This window comes from Chenopodium album, chromosome 17 (assembly GCF_948465745.1).
Source record: "Chenopodium album chromosome 17, dcCheAlbu1.1, whole genome shotgun sequence".
Classification (NCBI taxonomy): domain Eukaryota; kingdom Viridiplantae; phylum Streptophyta; class Magnoliopsida; order Caryophyllales; family Amaranthaceae; genus Chenopodium; species Chenopodium album.
Genome location: NC_137850.1, coordinates 46,114,372 through 46,128,275, shown reverse-complemented (window position 1 = coordinate 46,128,275; position 13,904 = coordinate 46,114,372). Strand labels below are relative to the sequence as shown.

Below are 13,904 nucleotides of genomic sequence, written 5' to 3'. Positions count from 1 at the left end.
TCGACCACCACCCTCCCTTCTCCGTCGAATTCCAACCACCCCCTAGTGGTTCCAAGAGTGGGGCTAGGGGAGGGGGCGGCTGGGGCTGGGGGAGGGGGAGGTGGTGGTGGTGGTCGAGGCTAAGGGAGGGGCTGCAGAATTTTTAATTTTTAACCAATCATGTTGCGACACGTGTGATAATAATCCCAAGTCGGCAAGGTTTACCTCTTCAACTGGTTCCAAGTCACTTGGGAGTGATAAAAATTAATTGGGTACAAAGTTCTGATTAATAAAAAATAAATGAAAGTTGGGATTATTTTGGGCGGACGGAGCAAAGTTCGGATGAATCCCAACAATTTTTCCTAGTCACTATTCATAATTTAAATTAATAAATCAACTACTTATATATGCTCGTATGGTGACATAAAGTCGAATTAATGTAATTGTAGGATAGGTTCTAGTAGCTTTTAAGTTTTAACGCATTATTCTTTTGTTAAAAAAAAAAAACTTAAGTATATTTAATTACAATTTACAAGAATATATTTATTCAATTTGATTGTTGAATAATTTTATATTTAAAGTGAAAATTTGCATGATAACATTTTGATTACTCCATATAAGTACATGTCCAATCTTTTTTGTTCTTTTCGTTTGGAATCTTTTGATGTACGTGAAAAAAAAATAATGAAATATTTTAAATGTTAAACTTGTACATTGGCAAACATTAAAAACATATGTCAATTAAAATAAGTAAGAAAGAATTTATGTATATAATATCTCCATCATGTCACGCTCTTACCCTTGAAAAAACACGTGAATTAGTCTTTTAAGGGAAGAAGAACTTAGGGAAGGGGGGTGGGAATGTGGGATCGGCGGGAAAAGGGGTGGGAATAGCTCTGGCATGGAAGGGGGTAAGCAGGGGGGATCTGAGAAACGGTTTAACGATTCTTTGTAGCCAAGAAGATGAATTTCATTTGATTCATTTGAACGTATTTGAAAACTTGAAAACCTTTGTAATCTCGCACAATTCTTTACTAACAAATTAATAATAGGGTAGAAGAAAATAGATTTTTTTTTAATAAACCTAATTCAATTCTCTAAGAGAAACGAACAACTACACCAATGATGACCAACAACTCCACCAACGACCAGCAATTCCACCACGGGGAGACTGATACATCTACATTATTATTCGTGTAGATTTATTGAAATCAACAGTGAAAATTAAAGCAAAACAAGGAAAATGGGTGGAAATAGTCTAATTTCTTAGATTATTCGGCCTAACGGCCAAAAAATATTAAACCCTAAAGGAGAAGAGGAGGAGAAGGGAGAGAGAGAGAGAGAGCGGCTAGGGTTTTGATAGTATCTGTTATACTAGTATATATTGTGTTGCATTAGCTATATGACTAATTAAATTTGATTAAGTTATTTGATTTCATTAAAAACAAATTTTTCACATATAATAATTAGTTGAATTAAAACATCTTTTCAATTCCTTTAAAAGTTTAGTAAAACCATGGTTATGATACTAATTTTAATACTTTCTCCGTTTTTTTAATGTATTATTTAAGGAATCACCGGTTCGCAGACAATTTTTAGAGATGAGAAATATAGAGAGAAAAGAAAAAAAAAAAGGACCCATATGATAGGAGAAAGATAGAGAAAATTTATTAACTACTAGTAAGGGGTCGTTTGGTTCATTAAGCTGGAATGAATTGGTATGGATTCTCATACTTGGGTGGTATGGATTCTATATACAATACCAATCTAAAGTTGTTTGTTTTAATTATGGAATGGATTCTCATACTTGAGTGGTAGTATGGATTATAAATCATTGGGGGGAGATGGGTATGAGATTCCAAGGGAATGAGGTGGAGTTAAAATCATCTGGGCATGAGATTCCATACTTAAATAGCCCAACCAAACAAATAAAACCATGGAATCCATTCCAAGAAATTCAACCAAACAGCCCCTAAATAGGATAATGATGCATCTAAATTAAAACTTTTATATATAAAAAGTAATGCATCTATAAAAAATGGAGGAAATATAATCCTTTTTCGCGAGTTTAGAGAAATTCTCATACAGAGTACAATAATGTGTACAAAGTGCATGTATCGAACCTTTGTTTTAGGATCAAAAGAAGACTTTACTAATTGAGTTGCACTACTCCACACTACAAAGAGATGCAAAATATTGTACTAGATATTCAGATGTAAAAATGTTTTCTTATATTCGTACCCTTCAACTAGCTATAAGTCCCAAGTTCATTAACAATCTATACCATCTTATCCCTTGGCACCCAAAACACTTGCCCCCTTCATTACGTAAAAGAAGACAAAATTCTTCTTCCTTTGAGCAAAAACTTTACATTACTTCTTCATTTAGCTACTTAAATTCACAAAAACAAAGTAATTACTACTTGGACTATACTTAGATGACTACTAGATTTCAAGGCCTGGCCCTGGTGAAGTTATAGTAGCAGATGACCAGAAATCGGCACCATTGTTGTTTGCGACGTGGAGGATGCATTCCAATGGAACCAAGCATAGTCCTCTGCTACTTAGACCCTCCATTGAATCCATCTCCATTGCACTCGGTCCACCCTTTTCCTGCAAACATTGACAATTAATTTCATAATTTACAGTTTCATCTCATGAAAGTTGCCCAAAAACATTACTCCGTATGTTGAACATATGATGTATTGCATACGAGTACTTTTGCAAAAGTAAAAATAATAGAGGTGAGCGACTTAACACACTTGATCGAAGTGTGTCAACCAAACAACTACTACGTGTCTACGTATGTACTACGGAGTACTGTATATCGAAGTATCATTGTATTAGAAAAATTAAAATGAAAGGGTAAGAGGCAAGTGCATGCATGCTTCAGTAGATGGCCTGATTATGATGGGACTATAGCTGCGTAAACTTACAAGTTACAACTTACACATATCAATACTCTTTTCAGCTTTCAAGTCTCTAGTCTTTTGAATTTTGATTGACATCATATCACTGTTTCCTCCTTACGTCATTCTTACAGTTTCTTTTCCACAATAATCCCACTTATTTTAGAATTAATAAAACTACTTTTTCTATGAACTCTATCTCCCAATGTCTATAATTAATCACCTACTCACACCTTAATACAGAGTACTTACTTTCGTTTTCATTTCTGGCTACCCATACATACGAAGTAATAAGATCATCCCGCTTTTTTTCCGTGTTCGGATCAAGTACATACACGATAGTACGATACATAGATGCTTAGAATAGATAAGTACTACAGTACTTGCTAGAAAGATTAAGCTAATGGAGTATATATGACGAGGCTTAAATAAAATTTTGAAAACCGCATAATAAACATTGAATCAGTCAATATATTGATCAACTTGCCTTCTAATTAAATACAGATTATTTCGAATTAAAATCTTCCAAAAATGATGCAACATTAAAGAGTGGTAAATCATCTAAACATCACTTGTTCCTCCAATAATGTACATCAGTACATGTATTTCGCAAAGTTATAGTCCGACCAACTACTTTATCATACCACATCATGTAGACCGAGAATATAGAAACCACAAGTTAATTTATCAGGACTCCAATCAGCCAATCACACAACCAAATTAGGGGAAACACTTCTAGCAACAAAGATATTCAGGGTGGTGCCAAATTGGAGTAAAATAATAATCAATCGCGTACTATTGTCTTATCTCAATCACCATTTATTTTATCATATTGCACTGAATTACGAGACATTGTTATATACACCCCCGGGTGTACGGTACACCCAAAGGTATTTGTTTGTTCATTTGATGATAAAATGAGCAATAATCATCGAAATGAGCAAAAAGTACTCTTGGATGCACCGTGCATCCGGGTGTATAAAACAATTTCTACTGAATTACCCCTTAACATTCATAAACAATATGAAATTTATTCCCCAATTTTTTTTACACTTTTCCAAACGAAGGGGTAGATTCATCATAGAGGTTACTTACAAATTTGGAGTGATGAGAAGACGACGAAGGCGAAAGCTTCAAGTAAGGTGTAGAAAGCACCTTCACTTGATCGTGTAGAAACCTTATGTACCCCATTGCTTCATGTAACACCGAAGATGTGTCTGTCTGTATCACAAGAAATAAAAATCAATAAACCAAATACAATAAAATTGTACTCAATTACCATGACTAAGTATAGTGTACAAAGTTATCACATTTATATATCCAATTTGTGGGTTTACTAAGCTTCAAAATTGAACGATTTTCACATATATACGAAGTATATGTTACTAAATAAACCTAGTTATCAAAATACCGTCCACGTAGAATCGGCAATGCAAAGCTAAGTAGAAAGAGAGAATAGTTAGCAAACCTTGCCATAAGGAGATACAAGCTGCTGCAATACAGCAATCCTCTCACCAAGTTTCTCTCTTTTTCCCTATTTATTGTACATCACAAAACATCAACAACATAAATTTCCAGCAATATTTATCAATGATTTGAGTCATCTTAAAAAAAATAAAGAGCCCAAAATATATTGTAACAACAGTAGAACTATAATAAGAATAATGATCATGGTTTATGAACATGCATGCAAAGCAAAGCTGAAAGCTTTTACTAACCTTCACATGTCTAGGAGTAGATGTAACAATGGGGCCCATTTCTGTTTTATTCTTCTTCACCCCATTTTTCTGATTCTGACCATTTGTAGACCCATTTCCAGATTCTTTACCCGGCCCATTTCTTCTTTTCTGTAACTAAAAATTAAATTCATCAACATTAGCATCCTCATGTTACTCCGACTCTTCATTTCATCTCAACTACCCGTGCCAAGTACTCAACACTAATACAAAAAAAAATTCATAAAGTAGACGAGTGTGATACTTAGACACATACTCATGTCAGACACGAGTACATGAATCCGAGTAACATAAAATTTCATAGAGTAATAGAGGGAGAAAGAAACTAACATTGGAGTTGGAGGGAGTGAGATTATTAGTATTGGCAGTAGTAAGAGAAAATTTAGGAGTAGTTTTAGAAATAAAGTCACCAAAACAGAGCATATTAGGAGTATTAGAAGAAAACAGAGTAGGAGAAACAGGGGAATCAACAGAAAAGCCCTTTTCTTCAACATCTTCTAATGACAAAAGTAGCCTTGAAAAACTCCCACCTGGAAGATGAATTTCTCCCTCTTTTCCTCCATTTTCACCCATTATCATACTATATTATTTACCCTTTTTATTTTTTTATAAAAAAAAAAAGAAACCCAAAAAAAAAGTGAATGTGGGAAAGATTTCTAGGAGTAAAAAACGGAAGGTTCTGCTATTTAATGTAATGCTCTGTTTTTTTGCTCTGTTTTTTTCTTTTTTTTCTTTTGCTCTGTTTTTAAGGAAGGAAGAAAGGAAGAAGAAGAGGAAATGGTGGAGGGGTAAATTAATTAAATTTCCAAGGAGAGTGTTGGGTAATGGGGATTAAGTGAGTCAAAGAGTGAAGAAAAACACAATCTATCAATCAAAAAAACTAAGCCCAAGAAAAGTCATGGGTTTAGTGCTTCTAAACCTGAAAATGCAAAACAGTAAAAAAAGAGATAATGGTACTGTTACTGTGTTTCTACCGCTTTGGTGGAATCGAGTAAGTGAGTTGAGTACATGTTTGTTTTAACTTCATGTGGAAGTGGAAAGATTTTAAGAAATGTAGATGAAATTTGCTTCACATTTTTAAGGATTCCATATTTTCAGAGAAAAAAAAATATATTCAAGATTTAACTTCGTATTCTAATTTAAAGGTGTTAAAAACTGATTTGATCGATATAATTTGAGAAAAACTTGATTTAAATTTTGATTCATATACATATAATCATTTAACATGACTCAATTTTGAAATAGATAGATCCGAATTGACCTCACCGAACCAGACTCATTTATCTTGATTGACACCTATTTATCTAACTTATTATGTTTAACGTGTTTAAAAAAACAATTTGCTTCGGAGTATGTATTTTGTCTTAACTTATGTTTCCTCCAAGTTTTATGCTCGTCAATGCACTTCTAAACAAGTAATATCTATAATTATATTAGTAAAATTGCAAATTGAAAGTAAATATCGAGTACATGATTTTTTTTTTCCTTAACATATAAAACACAAACTACGATTAAAAAAAAAAGTGCACATAAAAGTAAACTTCAAGGGTTGCGATTAAAAAGATGCAGAAAAGTATAAAATCATCCGAACTCGATCTTTCAAAAAAACAAAACTTGAAAAACAATGCCTAAATTATATGAATAGTTAATCTTACATATGGGAGAAATTTATTAAGTTGGTATGTTTTCAGTATCCAAAAATTCAAATAAAAAGATACGCAATTTTGTATGCCGTAATTGTGAACTAGGTAAATAAAAGGCTTTACCGAACTAGAATCTCTTCCAAGTCAACTTAGCTCAAATTAGCGTGCAAGATCCATTGGAGAGGGGGGGAGGAACAGCAAACGAACACCCATATTCGCCACCCCCACCCCCACCCCCAAAGAGGCCCCTAATTGGAATTGATAAGTGTTTCCACTATGTCAAGTCTTACTTAGTCCTAAGATATGCAAATTACCCCATAAGTATAATGGCACACATTCAGACCAATTAGGCCCTTCTTTTGAGCTGTTATGCTCTATTCTGCTCTGCTTGTCCAGAAGCTCAAAAGAACAGGGCTTAAGACTGGAAAATTTCATAATTAAAAAAAAAAAAAAACTGTGTACTCTCTAAACGCCTCTAATCATCCTCATAAGTGATACATTTTCAATACTTTTTTGATAGTATAGTACTATAGTATTATCAATACTCATACTAATATGATTGATATTGTGAAGCTGTTTGATGTAAACACTTTTCATTTGTAAGACACGAGAAATTGCATGGGCTACTTGCGCTTGCACAGCTGCATATACACTTAATACTGTAAATGTGACTTAAATTTGATTTTAATCTGACATCAAAATGATTCCCTGGATTAAACCTGTATAGAAGAAGCAAAAGAACTTAAATTTGAAAGGCTTCCTAACATGCATAGAAACATAAACAACTTGCTCATTTATTTAATACTCCAACATCATCTAAACAAAGCAAGTCAACTGGAATCCACACAGGTGCAAAAACTCTTGCCCTTTTATGTTTCTGCAAGATATCATCAGCCTTATTTGTCATCAAAACGTCCCTCAAAGATTGTTCATATAGATAAAAACGTATCACCCCCACCCCGCTCCCCACCAAAAAAAGTATGTGCAACTGATGGCAACAATACCAGGATACAGTTTTACCATCCTCAAATACATAGTCGTAAATCTGATTACCAAAATCGGGGCTTAATAGTACTCCAATTTTGTACCACAATCTCTAAAGTCAAACTTTAGACCTTTATCAGATTTCTTGGCAGCTCCAGTTGCAAACAATAGCAGAGCACAGGTGATGCATGAGTTCATTTAGAAGGTCTTCACCTCCGTTATTGTGATGCAGTAGTGTTACCTTGGTAGCCTATTAAACAAGATACATAAACATAAAATCATCAAGGCATTGGAATGGAGATAATACAACAGTCAAGTACTCCATATAAGTGGAAACATCTTCAAGGTGGAAAATGAAATTACAATAATAGTGCATGAAATTTTGAAGTTATTTCAAAAATAAAATAAAATAAAACACGTTTTCAGTAAGGATATCAGTAATATTTAAGAAATGTAACAATGGTTTAGTTCATCCTTCTCTCTCATACTTTTTCTCTCAATTTCTCTTCAAATTAGTCAGAACCAAAAGTATTCAATTTCTACAACCAAGAACAAGTTTCTTCCTTTTTCTCTCATATTTTTAACTTAAACCTCTATATGAATTCTCAACCCTATAATCTTACTATGTATACATGTTATAGCTTCCTTTCTTCTATCTTTTTTAAATTTCATTTCATCTTAACCTTAAACTTCCTTTGAGCACCTAATGAGAACTGAGGAGTGATGGTTGATGACGGAATGTGATTTTGCTGGTTTTATCCCAGACAAATACAATTGCTATATTGCTTAGTTCAAGGAAGATAAAGTCCTCAGTAAGTAACTCTTATTGGAATACAATCGCTCCTTACATGAAATAGAATCTTCAACACACCAAGAGCTCATGAAGTGCACCCACTTGTGCAACAGGGTAGAGAAATAGAGGATGGCTCATTTATGGAGTCATTCTCCTTCCTCTCCCCTCCTCTGATAATGCTCTCTTCTTCTTACCCCATAATTTTGGTTCATGAAAAAGAAGAAAGAGGATCTCTTAAAAAGTTTTGGTTAATGATGCTCCAATAATAGTACAGCCAACCCTTCAAATAAAGTTTTTATTATTTATTTTTACAATGTGCCTCAAAGGTCTCTAGCCATAATAATAAAGTTGGAAATAGGAAACTAAATTCTCATACCAAAGATCAAGAGTGAACCAAGAACCAACCACAAATTCCAACAGATTTTTCAGTCTTTCTCGAAGATCTAGTCATCATTTTCCATGACCAGCTGACAAAACTAATCCTTGAAGATTTAATAAGAGATTCACACCCTTATCGCTGAATAAGAAGGATCCCCCCCCCCCCCCCCTTCCCTCTCTTCTTAAACATATCAAGGTAATTATAAATTCTACTGCATTTTTGAGAAAAAGAAGAGGCTTATAATTGAAGAACATGGACAGCCATGGTGATTTGCTTCAAGAGCATTCTGCACAGAATCACATCTTTAAAAAAAGTAACCATGCCTCCCTCAATCATATGGCAGAGACTAAGATATATTAGCCCCTTTGGGCTAGGCCATTGTTTAGAAAATACATAACAATGTATCGTCGCAAATCAATGATTAGTGGTGCATAGAGATGCATGCATCCACCAGCGCGTGCACCACACACGTCGGCATGTGAAGTACATGTGAGTAACTTATGTACCTCATACGTCGGCGTGTGTGATGCATGCGCCGATGGATGCAATTAGCTTGATACACCTAAGATGGAGCCTACCATCAAAAGCCCAATTGTATCACATACTATTTAGTGTCATTAACATCAGCACACTTAAAAAAAGCCATGTCCAACCCAAAGAATTAAGAGATTTGTAATCAATGAGTCGATCATCAAACAATGATGACAACGCTTTATAACAAATGATACATCTTAATAAAAACCTATTGAGAATACAACACAATTCCTCCATTCCATATTAATTGCAACATTTTGACTTTAAAATCTTCAATATACTTATTTGACCATTACTTCCTTGGTATTGGTCATTATAAAAGTTAATATTTAGAAAAAATAAATCAAGAAGAATCTAACAAGAATAAAATTCCTCGTGATTATGTTTTTTCTTATATGTTATTGAGCATTTATAATTAGAACATTAATGTCAAAATGCTGCAACTAATAAAGAAGGGAAGTATATATTATAATTTTCTCTTCTTTTTTTTTTCTATTAATAATGAAGTCTTCATGAGGACTTAGGAGGTGATAGGTTAATAATAGTGGCATCTGAGAATTTTTCTAGATATCATAACAAAATGATAGATATACGATCATTTGGATATTGTATTGCAAAAAACATTCAACAATTATTATCACCATATCATTCCTCGTCTCATGATTGAAATCCAATATGCATCATGATGCACAACACTTATAAAGGAAGGAAAAATAGAGGTGAACTTATGTGTGGCCCATCTTATTCCCTACTTACAAATGGTACATGATACAAAGAGAATTCTCTTCCTTCACCCAATGACACTTTCCACGTTAGATTCATACACCCATTTTTAATGTATAATTCAAAAACATGTTTAGCTGCTAAAAGAGGTAAAGGGAGGATAAATCATAAAAAGTTGATTATTGATGATGATCTAATAGTTAAGACATGCACCTTCCATAGAATTCAATTTACAATAAATGCGTAGAAGTTATTACTCTACAACAAGACAAGTCAGAGGCAGTCCAAACTATGAATTAGCTACAATAATATGTAGCCAAAGCTTACACAACATTTTTACCAAGGGAGTTAGAATCCCATGAATGAGCTGACTAAACAATTCCTTTAAGTTTTAGACTAATAGAGATCCAAGAAGGTTCTAAACCCCAAATCACAAACAAGTTACTATAACTTCTACCACACCTACAAATGGGTTTAATTCTTTTTCTAATTGATTTAAATCAATGCTTACATTGCGCACATAGATACATGCACCAACCAACGCGTGCACCACATGCACCAGTGTGAGGTGCACATATTAAATAAGTACATATATATTGTATCTCACACACTGACACATGTGATGCATGCGCAAGAGGTAGATATAGCTAAATACACCAAAGGCACATAATGGAGCACTAATTAAAGGTTAGAACAAAGGATTGTTAAAAGTTCTTAGAGAAATATATGCTAAACAAAATTCCTTAAGTAAAGGGAGTGTTAGAGTTAAAAGACACTAATTTTTGTATCTTATTATTTTTGTGCAAGTTAGAAACAACTTAATTATGTTTTACTTCATAAGCTACGAGGCAACAAAACCTCATCAAAGTGGGGCAATAGATGGAACACCATTTGAGAGAAAGGATGTGGAGTGCTTTTTCTAGGCAAGGTGATTTCAGCGAGGCCAGCAGATTATTTTAAAAAAAATTACACCAAGTGTGCCTCACTTCAATGCACAATGTGCGCCTTCGGCCTTTTCATATATATAATGTGACCATCAATTTAACTAAGGGGTAGAGAGTCTAGAGAGCTAGGCATGAGCTATTCAAACAATCCCTTGAAGCTTTTACTTCAAGAAGGATCCCTACCCTTGATAACATCAAGGTTACTCGAAATACTACCAAAGTAACAGATTAACAATATATCATCTTTGTGAGAAAAGAGGAGGTTTAGGCTTAGGCACAAGGACAACCATATATATGCTTCCAGAATGCATCTTAAATGTCACTAAGCCTTTCCCAAACACATAGAGTGACTTAGGACACTTTGAGGCTCCTTAGTCAAAGCTCAAAAGTTCTATTTCATATAGGCTTTAGCAAACAGCGGCCTTTCCTTTTCCTAAGTTGTCAAGGCAGTAATACATGCCATTAAATCAATGCTTACATGGTGCACAAAGATGCATGCATCCACCAGTGCGTGCACCACATGCGCCAGTGTGTGAGGTACACGTGACTATCGTGTATGCCTCATACGCCGACACGTGTAATGCATGCGCCGGAAGGTGCACATAGCTTCATGCATCAAAGATGTGTACATAAATTACTCCATTGCATCCGGTATAATATAAATCTTCACGATCCAACATTAAAAAAAACACACTATTGCAAGAGAGATCTATCACTAGACAGATCGCGCATATATCATACACAGCAACAGAGCAACAGCAAGTCCAACTCATAAAGTTCACGAATCATGGGATACTTCTCAAACGTCAAGCAAAAAGCTTAACAATAACAGCAGTTAGCTAGAACATCTTACATGCATGAATAATTAAAATGACAAAGTGAATATCAATCACTAATCCAACATTTCCAATCCAACACAATTGAACTTAATTCAATGATCAAATCAAAACAAATTCCAAATCATCACCAACACATGCAAAACAATCAAACTTTTTTATTTGTAAACCAACAAATTTAAAGAAAGAAAAGTGGGTAAAGCGTACTGATCTTTCACTGCGCAGAACAAACATTCTTCAGCTTCTCCGCCGCACCTTCATTCACAGAATACTGCAATCCCACCCACCAAAAAAATCAGAAAAAAAAAAAAATAATAAAAAAAAAACAAATAGTAATTAAAAAAATCACAAAAATCGAAGCATCGAAGAGAGAGATGAGTCAGATGACCTTGTGAAGGACCCAAATAGAATGGGCATAAGTGCGATTAAGAAGTTCATCAATGGCGGCGGAATCGGCAGCATCAACTTCTCTGTAATTGACGAAATTTTCGCGAGCATACTTAGCATAATAAGAGCAAGTATCTTTAGGAAGACGCCTAATTAACCTCAGTACCTCAGCATAGGCTCTCAATGCCTTCTGCATTTTCTCTACCACCATTCAATTTTTCTGCTGCTGCTAAAATAAGAACCCTAATTTTCTCTCTCTTCTTCGGAAATTGGGAATTTCAGAATTTGGGAGTAGAACTGGGAATGCAATTGAGGAAGACGATGTATTGTTAATTGTTACTGACTCTTAAAGTTGTACCTTTGAAAAATCAACTTTTGGGCTTGCAGTTACTATGATTGTGGGCCTCCTCTTAGATCTCATCTTATCGTGGGCCTTGTGGCCTTGTGAAGTTAATGACTCTTATGATGATTGGTATGGATCATTTTTTCTCCATATGTCAAACGGGTCGGTCAAGTCAATTTAGAGTCGGGTAATTCTATATTCGTGCTACCTGTATTTATTAAATGGATCATTTTTTGATTTTGGGTTGGAAAATATATGCCTACGTACTTTTCTCCCTTTTCTTTTAAGTTTTTACGATACGTAACATTAAATTTGATATTAATCATATTACTTCCTTCGTTTCAAGTTATGTGCAAAAAACCTTGTTGCACGTTTTCCAAGACAAAACTTGTTAATGGTTGATTAACAAAGTAAAGGGTGTGTGATCAAGGGTAGGAGAGAGAAAGAGTGGATAATTAATTAAGCCACCACTACCAACTGTCATCCTCTCCCCGACACCACCCACCAGCAGCAACATCCACCCCAGTCAACCACCAGTACACCACCAACACCTCCCTATCCCCAACACCACTCCTCCACCAACCACATCCGCCCACGTCGTACCTCGAAACCATCACCACTACCACCCCATCCCATAACCACCATCTCACCACCACCATGATCCAAAACCCTACCATAACCACCCAAAACCCACCCCAGACAACTCACACCAACACCGCAACCCGTAACCCAGTCACCACCGCCAAGATCCGATACCCCAACCCACCCAATTCGCAGCCACAACCAAGATCTGAAACCCCTCCATAACCACCGAAAACCAACCTCAATTAACTCGCAGCCACAACAAAACCTAATCAATTTCTAGGGTTTCAATTTCGAGGATGATCGGCGGCTATAACAAGGGGTAAAGGAGCCGGCGACGACTTTGACAAGGGAAAGGAAGCTTAGTGACTCTATCGGTGGTGGTTTTTAGAGAAGAGAGAAGAAAGAGAAGCAATGTTTGGGGTCGGTGTGGCTGGTCGGAAGTTTTTTGGGAATTTCAGGGCAGTAGCGATGGAGTGGGAGTTTGGGGTTGGGGTGGCCGGCTGGGTGGGGGATTTCGGCCTGGAGGTGGGCTGGGGTCGTGGCAGTGAGAGAAGAGAGTGAAAAGTAGTGGTGGTTGTGGTTATGGTGGTGGTGGTGGTGGAGGCTAAGAAGGAGGTGAGAGAAAACTTGGTGATGATGGTGGTGGATGTGGTTGTGAGGGAGGAGAGAGGAGAAAGATTGAGATTAGGGATTAAATCATAAATGAATTAATTTAGTTTAATATGTTAATAACATATAATCTTATTCATTTAATATGTGTTATTGAATTTAAGGGTATATTGGTCATTTTACACAAAAATATTTACTACTAATGGAAATCTTTGTTGCACATAATGTGTAACTTTCGTTTTTGAAAACTGTTGCACATAATATGAAACGGAGGAGATATACGATATCATTAGAAGTTTATGCGGTGTTTTACCTTACAAAGTAGGTATGGCCATATGTGGCATTTATGTAATTAGTAATTGGGTAATAAGAGGATAAAAAAATACTACTATTAAATTGTGAAATACTACTATTTTCGGACATATATAAAAGACAATTAAAGGTCCAAATAAACCTTTGCTCCACCATTATCGTTCTTACATACTTTCACTTTGCCTTATAATTAGGGGAATTATCTCTAC

The 13,904-nt window shown here is 35.2% G+C and overlaps 2 protein-coding genes across 2 annotated transcripts; both read right to left on the bottom strand.

Moving 5' to 3' along the window:
• Positions 1-2,245: 2,245 nt before the first annotated feature.
• On the bottom strand, positions 2,246-5,213 carry LOC145588217 (transcription factor bHLH113-like). Its single transcript, XM_081644866.1, has 5 exons — positions 4,954-5,213; positions 4,606-4,734; positions 4,356-4,421; positions 3,983-4,108; positions 2,246-2,591 (listed from the first exon to the last, which is right to left on the bottom strand). The coding sequence occupies exons 1-5, from the start codon at positions 5,200-5,202 to the stop codon at positions 2,424-2,426; spliced, it is 738 nt and encodes a 245-aa protein (XP_081500992.1). The 5' UTR covers positions 5,203-5,213; the 3' UTR covers positions 2,246-2,423.
• Positions 5,214-7,035: 1,822 nt separating this feature from the next.
• LOC145589911 (LYR motif-containing protein At3g19508-like) lies at positions 7,036-12,184 on the bottom strand. The gene is made up of 3 exons (XM_081646617.1): positions 11,848-12,184; positions 11,667-11,730; positions 7,036-7,500 (listed from the first exon to the last, which is right to left on the bottom strand). Exons 1-2 carry the CDS (start codon positions 12,055-12,057, stop codon positions 11,674-11,676), a joined length of 267 nt encoding a protein of 88 aa, XP_081502743.1. The 5' UTR covers positions 12,058-12,184; the 3' UTR covers positions 7,036-7,500; positions 11,667-11,673.
• Positions 12,185-13,904: the final 1,720 nt, after the last annotated feature.

Excerpts from the sequence above, each read along its gene's own strand:
- LOC145588217 (XM_081644866.1), bottom strand. The coding sequence starts at position 5,202 with ATGATAATGGGTGAAAATGGAGGAAAAGAGGGAGAAATTCATCTTCCA. Across the intron at positions 4,735-4,953 it reads TCACTCCCTCCAACTCCAAT|AAAAGAAGAAATGGGCCGGG; the intron begins GTTAGTTTCTTT and ends TTTTAGTTACAG. Across the intron at positions 4,109-4,355 it reads TTGTATCTCCTTATGGCAAG|ACAGACACATCTTCGGTGTT; the intron begins GTTTGCTAACTA and ends CTTGTGATACAG.
- LOC145589911 (XM_081646617.1), bottom strand. The coding sequence starts at position 12,057 with ATGGTGGTAGAGAAAATGCAGAAGGCATTGAGAGCCTATGCTGAGGTA. Across the intron at positions 11,731-11,847 it reads CTATTTGGGTCCTTCACAAG|TATTCTGTGAATGAAGGTGC; the intron begins GTCATCTGACTC and ends GTGGGATTGCAG.